Source organism: Balaenoptera borealis (genome assembly GCF_965194805.1).
Source record: "Balaenoptera borealis genome assembly, chromosome: 10".
Classification (NCBI taxonomy): Eukaryota; Metazoa; Chordata; class Mammalia; order Artiodactyla; family Balaenopteridae; genus Balaenoptera; species Balaenoptera borealis.
Genome location: NC_138874.1, coordinates 11,644,249 through 11,657,362, shown reverse-complemented (window position 1 = coordinate 11,657,362; position 13,114 = coordinate 11,644,249). Strand labels below are relative to the sequence as shown.

The 13,114-nt window shown below is 44.1% G+C and overlaps 1 protein-coding gene across 1 annotated transcript in view; it reads left to right on the top strand.

The window, feature by feature from the left end:
- KCNK1 (potassium two pore domain channel subfamily K member 1) overlaps positions 1–12,807 on the top strand; it is a 47,389-nt gene extending 34,582 nt beyond the window's left edge. The window contains exons 2-3 of the mRNA XM_082407701.1: positions 6,767–7,162; positions 11,819–12,807. Of these exons, the coding sequence (XP_082263827.1) occupies positions 6,767–7,162; positions 11,819–12,078 (656 nt within the window). The 3' untranslated portion in view covers positions 12,079–12,807. The remainder of the gene's footprint in view (positions 1–6,766; positions 7,163–11,818) is intronic.
- Positions 12,808–13,114: the final 307 nt, after the last annotated feature.

Genomic DNA, 13,114 nt, shown 5'->3' with positions numbered 1-13,114 from the left:
TGCAGTGACGTGGCCCTGATCTCAGTGGCTTCCGGTAACCAAGGCACGTGTCCTTGGCGGATGCATGTGGCTTTGCTCTGGGACCAAGGCAGCAAGGCGAGCCTCGCCCTGTGGAAGACCCACTCACGGGTGTTCCTGAAGGAGATCCTGTGCCGACTGGGCCATGACCCAGAGCCGAGAGAAGTGAGATTTCCTAGAAGGAAAAGTCAGTCACGTCAGACCCTAAGAGAAGTACAGAGGTGTTGTGTATTCCCATATCGATGGTGTGATAGCGTTCCTATCAATTCGTCTGTAGTCCAGGGGCAGGGAGTTAACATGTGAAGTTCCCTGATTAGGAACATGTACTCCAGGGGAAGTTAGTTAGCATTTGAGAGACCCTAACTAGAAATCCACTCTCCTGAGGTCTCAGCAAGGCCTAAGTATAGACCAGAGTCCATGAATTAGCATAAGGAGTACTACAAGTATTTTCATGGGTAAGATGGATGGTTTTCCATTCAAGTTACGTAGGTTGACTAGAGATGTTTTTCATCTACTCTTGCACGAGGGGGTATAAAACCTTCAGAACCCAGCAAATGGATATCCTTCACCATGGCATTCCAGCTCGAGGACTCGGCCGTCTTCAATGCTCTGCCACTTCACCAAGGATCCTGAGGATTCTGTCACCTGATTGGACCAGAAGGTGGTTGAAATCTGGCTTCTAGAGGAGTGTGGTATCTGCCTCCGCCCAGCCTTTCAAGTAACTGCTTGTTGCAGCACCTAAAGGAGAGAGAACTTGAACTTCCCTGTGCTAACAATAGGTTGTGTGGCTATGTAGTGCCTCTTTTCTTTGTATAGAACATACCACCTAGTAGAGAAATTTTGTGGGAGGGGTCTCACCTACCTTTAATCATTGGAATTTCCTGGGATCTACCCATAAGAACGTGGTTGTGGTGAATGGGGCCTTACTGGACCGTTTACAGTGAAGGGAGTGAGAAATTGAGAGGGGAGCCTTTGGATTTTTCTGTTGGAGTGGGGGTCATTAGTGTTGTCCCCAACTACAGAGAGGCCACAAAGTCCTGTGTATCAGATTGTCCCCCGAGTGCTGTTGTTAGGTGTTTCGTTGTTACCAGGAACTGCTTTACCCATCAGTGTGGAAGAGGAGTCTTGAAGGATGGAGGGAAAATTAAAATGTGAGCAGAGAACAGAGGAGAGAATACAGACATCTTCAAACTAGCATGCCTAGTGGCCAGTCTGGAAGAGCATACGTATTGTCGAGAGAATTGTTAGTTCTTTCAGCATCCGTAGAAGAGTTTACTTGCTCTGTACTTCCTAGGTACCGGCATCTGTGCTCACTGCTTTACATGGATGCTTCGGTGTAATCCTCATCATACCTCCAAGAGGTAAGAGGTATTATTCATATTTGACAGACGAGGAAATGAAGGCATAAAGTTTTTGCAGGGTCACACAGCTAGTAAGAAGCAAAGCCGGGATTCAAGTTTAGGATGTCAGATTCCTCGGCCCGTTTCCCTAAGCACCACCTTTGGTTTACACGTGTGGTATTGCAAAGGACTTTTTTGTTTGCACTTTCCTCCCTATGTTCTCAGTGTTCAAGAGCATCAGAGTCTTTAAAGTCAAATGGAAGAGAAAAAAAAGTTTATTCCAGGAACCTCTGCCTTTGAAAGGTATAGAGATTTTTCCACCAAGGTGAAGTAGACACCTGTGTTTTCCTGCCAGAAAACCTTGGGACATCACTGCTTTGAGTCTCTGTAAAGCAAGGAGTGGTTTGGTCCAGCAAGCATCCAGGGCTCCTCCACCCCTTTACACCAGACAAGAGTTTAGGACCACTTCTAGCCTGGATTGAGGCTTGGGGACAAACAAGAACTATGCTGATGATCTGCATGGCGGGGCTTGGAAATTCAGGGTCCAGTAAATGGTGTGTCGTCTTCTGGTCCTCCAGCACTTTTTCCTTTACCTCTTGAGCCTGTCTTCCACAGGGCAAGGTGCCCGCTGTTCCTAGAGGAAAAGAAATTGGAATTGTCCACACAGCATCCTTGCCCGGGGGGAAAACGCCTATGGCATGTATTTTCAAACCCTGTTCTAAAAGTGCGTGACTGGGAAGCCTTTGCAGTCTAAGAACTTTAGACCTCAGGGAAGTGATGGCTGCAGGATAATTCTGTCAAACCCAAAGGCACACCTGAGGGAAGTGGCCGGTGGAGGAAATATGATCAGAAAGGCTTGTTTAAAATACTGGCGCTTTCAGAAGGACTAGACCCTTGTTCTGTTGCTTCCTTCAGCTTTTCTTCTCATTGTCATCCTGTTGTCAAAAATTTCTAAGACGTGGTCAGGCATGGGTGAGCGAGGAAACGAAACAGCCGCGCTGTTTTGCACAATCATGAGGCTCTAGATCAGGATTCCAACTCTTTCGTCAGAGGTCCCAGGGGTGGAAGGTAGGTCTGTGTGTGACAGGCACACGGGGGGAGCGGGGGCCTGCACAGGTGTGCTGACCCCTACACAAGGAGCGGGGATGGGGTGCTGCCGCACGCACGACAGCAGCAGCCGGGGTGAGAATGCCGGACCACGGGTGTAGAGCATCTTCTGTGACAGGCTGTGACGTCTGCAAGAGGTTGATGTGGATGGTACTCATCAGGAGGGGGTACAAACCCTCCCATCCCTGTTCTCGTGGAATTGGGACCAGGTAGACCCGGGGTGACCCACACATTTCTTCTACATTAGCTCACAGGGGAACAGAGGTGGAAAGAAATCCTGAGAGTAACCCCAAAGCAAAGGCAGCAGTGAACTAGAAACAGGGACTTCCCTGGTGGCACAGTGGATAATAAGACTCTGCGCTCCCAATGCAGGGGGCCCGGGTTCGATCCCTGGTCAGGGAACTAGATCCCACATGCATGCCGCACCTAAGGAGCCCACGTGCCGTAACTAAGGAGCCCGCATGCTGCAACTAAGGAACTGGCGTGCCGCACCTAAGGAGCCCGTATGCTGCAACTAAGGAACTGGCGTGCCGCACCTAAGGACCCCGCGTGCCGCAACTAAGGAGCCCGCGTGCCGCACCTGAGGAGCCCACGTGCTGCAACTAAGGAGCCCTCGTGCCACACCTAAGGACCCCGCATGCCACACCTAAGGACCCCGCATGCTGCACCTAAGGAGCCCGCATGCCGCAACTAAGGAGCCCTCGTGCCACACCTAAGGAGCCCGTGTGCCGCACCTGAGGAGCCCACGTGCTGCAACTAAGGAGCCCGCGTGCCGCACCTAAGACCTGGCACAACCAAATAAATATTTTAAAAACAAAACAAAAAACCCCCAGAAAAACAGTGAATTAGAAACAGACTGGGCCAAGCAGAAGTCTCAGGTCCAGGGGAGGATCAGGACAGGTCACTGTGCTGCCTAGATAGCTGTTGATGAAAAAAAATCAATAAACAATCAATAAGAATAGAAAAGAGTGTTATCTGAGCCATCTGAGGACTATAGCCCGGAAGCCAGCTTCCCATATGACTCTGAGGAACTGCTCCAGAGAAGCATGGTTTTCAACACAGTTTTATGTCTTGTCAGAACAAAGAACATCCAACACGTCAGGGATCCATTCCTTGAAGGTTTGAGAGAAACAGACCAGCACATGCGCGCAGCGAGTCAGCACGGCCTTGGCACCTGGGAAGGCAGTCTTTTCATCAGAGGAGTCCCAGCCTTGGCATCCCAGGAAGGGAGGCATTTAACCTTTGTGTTTAGCGTGGACATTCTTTACTTCTGGTCAGTGTGCCCTTTTCTTTAAAAATTAAAGCAGATGTACAATGTAGATTTGACAGGCCACAAACAGGTTGGGTTTTTTTTAAGTTTATTTATTTTATTTATTTTATTTTTGGCTGTGTTGGGTCTTCGTTACTGCGCGCAGGCTTTCTCTAGTTGTGGCGAGCGGGGGCTACTCTTCGTTGCGGTGCGCGGGCTTCTCGTCGCAGTGGCTTCTCTTGTTGCGGAGCACGGGCTCTAGGCGCTTGGGCTTCAGTAGTTGTGGCTCGCGGGCTCTAGAGTGCAGGCTCAGTAGTTGTGGCGCTTGGGCTTAGTTGCTCCGTGACATGTGAGATCTTCCTGGACCAGGAATTGAACCCGTGACCCTTGCATTGGCAGGCGGATTCTTAACCACTGTGCCACCAGGGACGTCCCTGGATCCTAAGTTTTTGAAGTTCGTTTTTCCAGTAGACTTTGCCATGCTCAATCTTTTGGGCCCCAAAATTACATGCATAGCCTTAGAAAAATTTAAGGAACACCAAATAAGTAAGGTATTAACATTTTGCTAAATCCTTCCTAGTTTGTAAAGGATTTTAATGTGGTTCTGAGATAAAAATATGAGCTTTGCTTTGCGATTTATCTGGGGAGTCAGTTGAACTTGAGTAGATTATTCACTGCTTCATTACAATTCACTAGGACTGAAGGTTTCTGTCTGGTGCATTCAGCTGTCTATTGCAAAAGAATTGCTGTGTACTCAGTAAAGCGCTGAAAGTGTAGAGACTGCAGATGAGATATAAATTTTACATTGTACTTTCCACTAACAAAAATTATTTATGCAAACATCAAAAGGAGAAACTGGCTTTCAAGAGGCATCTACACTTTAGTGATTTTTAATCTCTTAGTGGGAACACATTACTGACCAAAAAAAAAAAAAAATCATTACTGCAGACAGCCATTCTAGAGTCTTGTAATGATTATCTCTATGGCTTGGAGATAACATTTTAGTAAATGGAAGTTTAGTTAAGATTCTAATAAAAAGAGCTATTATCATTGGAGAGTAAAAACTATAGCCTAAAGTATTTTAAAACTAGAAATTAATTTTTTTTTCTACTAGTACTGAAATCGTGTAGTTTATTGGAACAGATGCTACAGAAGAGGTGGCCTATGTGAAACAGGTGTGTTACACTTTCAGTGAAGATAATTCATAGCAATGCTACCAAACAGTAATAAAATCATGGCTTCAAGGCTCTTACGTAGTCTAACAAATTCAGCTAATCTTATGTTTTCTCTACACAATTCCTGCCAAAGTCAATCCATCCCTTACAGTCTCTGCTTGATCCCCTGTTGTCTCCTGATACTTTTGGTCAGAGGCTCATTACCAAATTTGTGAATCACTTTCCAGTTGGCTTTGTCGTGTTAAATAAGATTCCATTATCAGATTGTGTTTCCAGATCTCTGACCATTAAAATATCTTTCCTCCTTAATGCCTGGCATGGCTCTGATTGGCCCCTGTCTTCTGTGATACGGGCTGCTTTACTCATAAAGTCTGATTCCTCTGTAAGGTGTTTTTCCTCAAAAGTGAAGCGTTCACATTTCTGCTGCTTCCTTTTTTTGCATGAACGTAATTCTACAAGCTTTCTCCGTCCTTCATGTTACCCTCTGGAAACCCTGACTGACTCGTCTCCCTCTTTAACCATGCCCAGAATCAGCTGAAGCATTCCAGGAGCTGTGGGTGTGGGAGGACCGGATGGATTCAGGACCCGATGCTCAGAACAGTGGTTCTCTCAATCCTTCTGAGCGTCTGAGCTCTGGCATCTCTTTCCAGAAAATGCACGGGTGTGGAGATGTTCAAGTGCATACAATTTCAGTAGATTTGCTGGGACTCCCTATTCGTTCATAACCTTCTGGGATTAACCACCTTGACTGTCGTGCTGAGGCCACGCACAGGAGTAACCGGGGCAGCTTCTTGGTGGCCGCATAGACCTGGGCCCCCCACCCCCACCCCGGAAATTGGTATAAAGCAGAGAATCAGGAGATCTGAAGCTGAAGGTTTTTCAGAGTTATTTCTAAGCAGGATATATTTTAGAAATCAGATTTTGAAGCCACTTTTCAATAATAACCCCATGAGTGATGGGTTTTTTTCAGAAGCTGATTTCACCCAAAAAAATGCGTTTAGTTGGCTTTTTGCTGGACAGACTTGTTCGGACATGTGCATCCTTTCAGGATGAAGGGCTTGTGAGATTTTAAAAACAGTCCGTTGGCTTCTCTCTTGCAGGCATTTGTCAGATGAAGTCTCTTGACTGGCTTGATTTGGGAATGACTGAAACCTAGTGGAAAGTCAAAGAGATATGTTTTGACCACTGACCCTAACGTGTGGGCTTTTTTTAATGTCTGTTTTGTGGAATATATGGCATCTTGGAACCTACAGAAATGACAAGGTGGAAAAAAGGTTAGCAGTTTCTGGATGTGCCGTTTAACCAGATCATCGAACAAAATATTTGAAAAGAAGCACTCAGCCCTGTGACTTGGTGTGCTTTCATCTTCGTGTATCTTCCTCTTTTTTGATGTCTGTATCCTCACTGAGTCTTCCCCCCATCTTCCCACTGTACCGTCATCTGCCTCGTTCTAGTGTTTTGGAGCAAGTCTGTACTGGCTTTGGGTCCTAATGAGGCTCCTCGGGAGGGTTGGGGGGAGCGGAGTGGGGAGGGGTACACCCTCCTGGCAGAGAAGCATCCTATCACGCATGCATTTTCCCTGATGGCCTGAGACGATGAAGTGTTAGCTCCCTCGCACACAGATCTTCTGTTTCAGCCTAACAGTGACCTCCAAACCAGGCTTGGATGCGTCGGGAAGAGCTGGGTAGATCTGATCCAGAGTGATGGACTTCCCAAATGTGTGGCACCCACTGTTGAATCTTACTGCAGTAACAGGATAGAGCCTTTGAAGCACCAGCGTAAATTTCGTCCGGCTCGTCTCCTGGGTGGGAGGGGAGGAGGGGTGGACGGCAGGCGTGTGTTACTTATCAGGTGTTTTCCACCTCTTCCCCTTTCAGGTTATGGCCACACTGTGCCCCTGTCCGACGGGGGCAAGGCCTTCTGCATCATCTACTCGGTCATCGGCATCCCTTTCACCCTTCTGTTCCTGACGGCGGTGGTCCAGCGTGTCACCATCCATGTCACCCGCAGGCCAGTCCTCTACTTCCACGTCCGCTGGGGCTTCTCCAAGCAGGCGGTGGCCATTGTCCACGCCGTCCTTCTCGGTGTGGTCACCGTGTCCTGCTTCTTCTTCATCCCGGCCGCGGTGTTCTCCCTCCTAGAGGATGACTGGAACTTCCTGGAATCCTTTTACTTTTGCTTCATTTCCCTGAGCACCATTGGCCTCGGGGATTATGTTCCCGGAGAGGGCTATAATCAAAAATTCAGGGAGCTCTACAAGATTGGGATCACGTGTGAGTATTGGGGTTCACGGACCCTGTCCCCGCCGGGGCTCTGTTGGCAGTTCCAAGCTCCCCCTCACCCACTCACGGAGAGCCACTCATCAGAGCCCTGACTGCTTTCCATGGATAAGTTTTCCATTTTGCCACCTTCCCATCACTTTCATTGCATCATGATTCCTTTCAAAATGCTTGAAGCAAAAATCTTATTACTGAGAATTATTTTTTCCCAGGCACCTTAAAAGTACCCATCAGTTTCTTACCGGTAATGTAACAGACACTATAAATGACAGCATAAGAATGCACCACACAGAATAACTTGATAATCAACTTTTGATTTAAAAAAAATTGCTCTACTTTATTAACTATTTTAAGCTCAAGAAAACCAGGGCTAGGATGTAGCCTGTTAACAATCCATCATGTTCTTTCATTTACCAGGAAAATCGTAAACCAGTTGCTTATCTCATTTGTCCATCTGGTTCTTTTTTGAAGACGTTAGAATATGTTTGCCGCTTTCAGAATTTTACATGTGGAAAATAGGCATAAAATTCAGATGGCCAGTGACTTATAACTTAAACAATTTTTTAAAAATTCAATATAATGTCATGGAAAACTTAGAAATCCATTGGCAAGAAACTATTTTTGTGTGTCTGTTTCCTGTCTTTTCACAATGTGTAGAATTACATCATACTGTATGTACAGTTTTCTTTTGTTTTTGATTTTAATTGAATTTAATTTTTTTATCCAGCAGGTTCTTATTGGTTCTCTATTTGATACATATTGGTGTATATATGTCAATCCCAATCTCCCAGTTCATCCCACCACCACCATCCCCTGTACGTATAGTTTTCATTTCTGCCTTCTCAGGAATTTTTCAAGACTCAGCTCATGCCATGTCTTCTAGGAAATCACAGTACATACTGAGGCAGCCGGATGTTCTGGCCTGGCCCTATCCTGTAGTCTTAACATGACAAAATGCTTATTAGTTGAACTGTATGTATTTTAGCTTTTCTATGAAACCGTGCTCACTCAGGACAAAGCCTTCACTAATAAACACCCAGTGCTTTCAAGAGTGCCGGGCTACCATACAAGTTCCATAAATATTTACCAAATGGTTACAGGGGCGATTGCACATTTCCTCTAGTTACCATATTTATCTTTAATATCCGCATATTTTATCGGGTGCCTATACCATCATCTAGTCCTGCTTCGATCAAATATTTATTTATTTATTTATTATTATTTTAAAAAATAAATTTATTTATTTTTGGTTGCGTTGGGTCTTCGTTGCTGCGCATGGGCTTTCTCTAGTTGTGGTGAGCAGGGGCTACTCTTCATTGTGGTGCACGGGCTTCTCATTGTCGTGGCTTCTTTTGTTGAGGAGCACGGGCTCTAGGCGCACAGGGTTCAGTAGTTGTGACACGCGGGCTCAGTAGTTGTGGCTTGCGGGCTCTAGAGCTCAGGCTCAGTAGTTGTGGCGCACCGGCTTAGTTGCTCCGCAGCATGTGGGATCTTCCCGGGCCGGGGCTCGAACCCGTGTCCCTCGCATTGGCAGGCAGATTCTTAACCACTGTGCCACCAGGGAAGCCCTCCATCAAATATTTAGCTTGCTTCCAGTTGGGGGGCATTATAAATAACACTGCAGTAAATACTTTTGTATGTTTATGTGTTTTTCTACTTTGTTATCTTTCCAGGAAGTGGGCTGGGTGACCCAAAGTGAACGTGCCCTTTGGTGACTCATAGATCATGTTGACCCAGTGCTTTCCAAATGGCCTTATGAGTTTACAGTATCACCAGAATTACCTAATGCAAGACTTTCTTGTCTTGCATTAGGGTAAAATGTTTACCTCCTTATCTGAATTTAATTTTCTCATGACTTAAGAGATGTTGAATTTGTTTCTGTAATTAATTATGGCGGCTAGCTCTACTTTTCTCTTGTGCTAATTGTTTGCTCATAAATTTTACCCAACGGTTTAATTTCCTCAATTTTTCATGGAGTACTAAATCCTTACAGAACATTTTAAGGCTTGTTTCCATGTGAATCGTGGTTTTTTTAGGCACTCTGAATAGTGCATGTGCTAGGTGGAGCAAATGAACGTTCCAAAGGTATATTAGTTTGTGGATAGGCTAAAGTCCCGCAGCTTTTGTCTGAAACATCACGGGTATTTTTGTCAGCACTCAAGAGTTTGACTACATAATGGATAAAGGAAAAGGAGGAGATTTGCCATTAGTCTACTAACAATGTCATTGCTATTTCTAAAATATGCTATCTTATTACCAAAACCTAATAACCAAATTGTAAAGATACTAGAAAACTGTCACTTTGCATTCTTGACATAATCAACCCCCTTGTTCCTATTATGCTACCGATTCTGGCTTCTCTGGTTCATTTATTTTCTGAAAATCTTCCTCAAACGTTTTACCATTTTGGGTCATGAAACTGGGATTTTTGTTATTGTTCGAGTTTTCATTTTCATGTTTTTATTCCTTTCCCTGATGAAAAAAATTTTTTTTCTGAAAACTGATTTTAAACACCTTGGAACTGACTTAAAATTACCGTTTTCCTATCACTGATTCCAAGGAATAGCACTTTACCTGAAGCAACAGGTTATCTTTCATTTTGGAGTAAGAAACTGATAGAGTTATTTGATGAATGGTCCACGTGCCCCAGAAATGACTAGTCACATAATGGAAAGCTTAGTTTGCTACTGGGTCTCAGTGAAAGTGTAAATAACCACACCCAAAGACCTTGTAAATATCTGCATCCATTCTTTTTTTTTTTTTTTTTTTAATTAATTAATTAATTTATTTATTTATTTATTTTTGGCTGTGTTGGGTCTTCGTTTCTGTGCAAGGGCTTTCTCTAGCTGCGGCAAGCGGGGGCCACTCTTCATCGCGGTGCGCGGGCCTCTCACTGTCGCGGCCTCTCTCGTTGCGGAGCACAGGCTCCAGACGCGCAGGCTCAGTAGTTGTGGCTCACGGGCCCAGCCGCTCCGCGGCATGTGGGATCTTCCCAGACCAGGGCTCGAACCCGTGTCCCCTGCACTGGCAGGCAGACTCTCAACCACTGCGCCACCAGGGAAGCCCCCCTTTTTTTTTTTTTTAATATTTGTCTATTTATTTGGTTATGGCGGGTCTTAGTTACAGCAGGCGGGCTCCTTAGTTGTGGCACGCGAACTCTTGGTTGCGGCATGTGGGATCTAGTTCCCTCACCAGGGACTGAACCCGGGCCCCGTGCATTGGGAGGGCGGAGTTTTTTTAACCACTGCACCACCAGGGAAGTCCCTCCACGTCCATTCTTAAAGGAATTTTCATCTAGCTTAAACTGTAATTTCTACTGCTAAAAGCATTGAGTGCTGAAAAGGATGGCAAGCTTTGTTCCAAGCACTCCTGCTACATCAGAAACTCTTCCGAAATGTCACAGGCTTTTTGAGAACACTGATTATACAGTGGAGGGGAGGTTGCCCTTGGGTGAGTACAGTGTGTTATCTCTCTTTAACAATGCCTCATCAGCCCCAACTTCTTTTTTTCCCAAAATCACACCATGTGATTCTGAATCATCCAGGTTTGTAGAAGGTTAAGTCATTCTTTTTTTAAAAAATTTTATTTTATTGAAGTATAGTTGATTTATAATGTTGTTAATTTCTGCTGTATAGCAGAGTGAGTCAGCTATACAGATATACATTCTTTTTCATATTCTTTTCCATTATGGTTTAATACAGGATGTTGAATATAGTTCCCTGTGCTATACAGTAGGACCTTGTTGTTTATCCATCTTATATATAATAGTTTGCATCTGCTAATCCCAAACTCCTAATCCATCCCTCCCCCTTGGCAACCGGAAGTCTTTTCTCTGTGTCTGAGTCTGTCTCTGTTTCATAGATAAGTTTATTTGTGTCATATTTAAGATTCCACATATAAGTGACATCATATGGTATTTGTCTTTCTCTTTCTGACTTACTTCACTTAGTTTGATAATCTCTGGGTCTATCCTTGTTGCTGCAAATGGCATTATTTCATTCTTTTTCATAGCTGAGTAATATTCCATTGTATATATGTACCACATCTTCTTTATCCATTCATCTGTCGATGGACACTTAGGTTACTTCCATGTCTTGGCTATTGTAAATAGTTCTGCTATAAACATTGGGGTGCATGCATCTTTTCAAATTAGAGTTTTCTCTGGATATATGCCCAGGAGTGGGATTGCAGGATCGTATGGTAGCTCTGTTTTTAGTTTTTTGAGGAACCTCCATACTGTTTTCCATACTGGCTGCACCAATCTACATTCCCACCAACAGTGTAAGAGGGTCACTTTTCTCCACACCCTCTGCAGCATTTGTTATCTGTAGATTTTTTTCATCATGGCCATCTGACTGGTGTGAGGTGGTACCACATTGTCGTGTTGATTTGCATTTGTCTAATAATTAGCGATATTGAGCATCTTTTCATGTGCCTGTTGGCCATCTGTATGCCTTTTCTGGAGAAATGTCTATTTAGGTCTAGGAGGTTAAGTCATTCTCCATTTTTCTCTGGGTCGTCCCTCTTTGAGCCATGGAATTCAAAACATCCCTAGAAATTATAGAAGTGGCAGTGGATTTATTCATCAGCAGATAGGTTGCGTCGTGCGTGACTTGATCGCCCTGAGACGCTGTCATTTCTCTCACACAGGTTACCTGCTTCTTGGTCTTATTGCCATGTTGGTGGTTCTGGAAACCTTCTGTGAGCTCCACGAGCTGAAGAAGTTCAGAAAAATGTTCTACGTGAAGAAAGACAAGGAAGAGGATCAAGTGCACATCATAGAGCACGACCAGATGTCCTTCTCCTCCATCATGGACCAAGCGGCCAGCGTGAAGGAGGACCAGAAACAGGATGAGCCTTTTGTGCACCCCCAGCCACCGGCCTTTGCCGACGGTGCCGCAACCCAGTAGGCTTAGGGCTTTGCTGCGCTGTCCCAGAGCGCAGGCTCAGGGCAGTGGGAGGAGGCTTCACTTTGTTCATTTTGATGAGTATGTAAAAGCCAAGGTGACATTTTCACAAATATCTACTGTCTGCAATATTTTTTGTATAATGGAGCAAAGGAAGCTTTTACTCCGGAGGACTGTCTTAAATCCGAGAAAATGGGGTCTGTACCCGTCATTCATATGTGACAAAATTATCTCGACTTTACTAATAGGTGAACAACACTCGAAGCAGGGTGTCTCTGTGGAGAGAAGCAGATTTTATACTTTTCATTGGGGACTTTGGGATTTGCATTTCAATCATTTAGCTGATGGTTAAATGGCAACATTTATATTTAAAAGCAAAAAAAGAAAAGCATAGAGATGTGTTTTACAAATAAGTTTATGTGTACTGGTTTGCATGTGCCCATCTAAAATCATTATTTTTGTAGACTCTAAGTTAAACCTACTATTTATAATGACTAGATAACCATTAACTGTGTACATATAAAGTATAAATATGTTTATATCCTGTACATACGGTTTAGGTCACCAGATCCCAGCACACTTCTTAACCCAAGACTGTAGAGATTTTCCCCTTTGATTTCTCTTTATACTGAAGAATCAAAAGTTGCTGCAATAAAATAAGGGGAATAACACACTTACGAGTGAATTACTTTAGTATTCTGCTACAATAAATGTTTCTAACCTCTTGCAGTAGTATGGTCTCAAATGTCTAAAATGTTTGTAAGCATTTCTCTGGAGGTGAACAAGTAACAAAGAATATGATTTTGTAAAGAAAAAAGAAAAGAAAAAAAAGTTAAGATATTTTGTTTTGAAAGTGCATTATGATTTGCTATCACCTAGTACTAAAGCAGAGAACCCGAACACAGACTTTCCAAATGAACAGATTCTGTCAAATTAGTCCGAGAGTTTTTTTAATTTATAAGTTGAATAAATAAAAATGTTAGTTAGTTGCAATTGTATGCTTTAATATATCAAGAAAGTTTTTCCTCCACGTAGATAA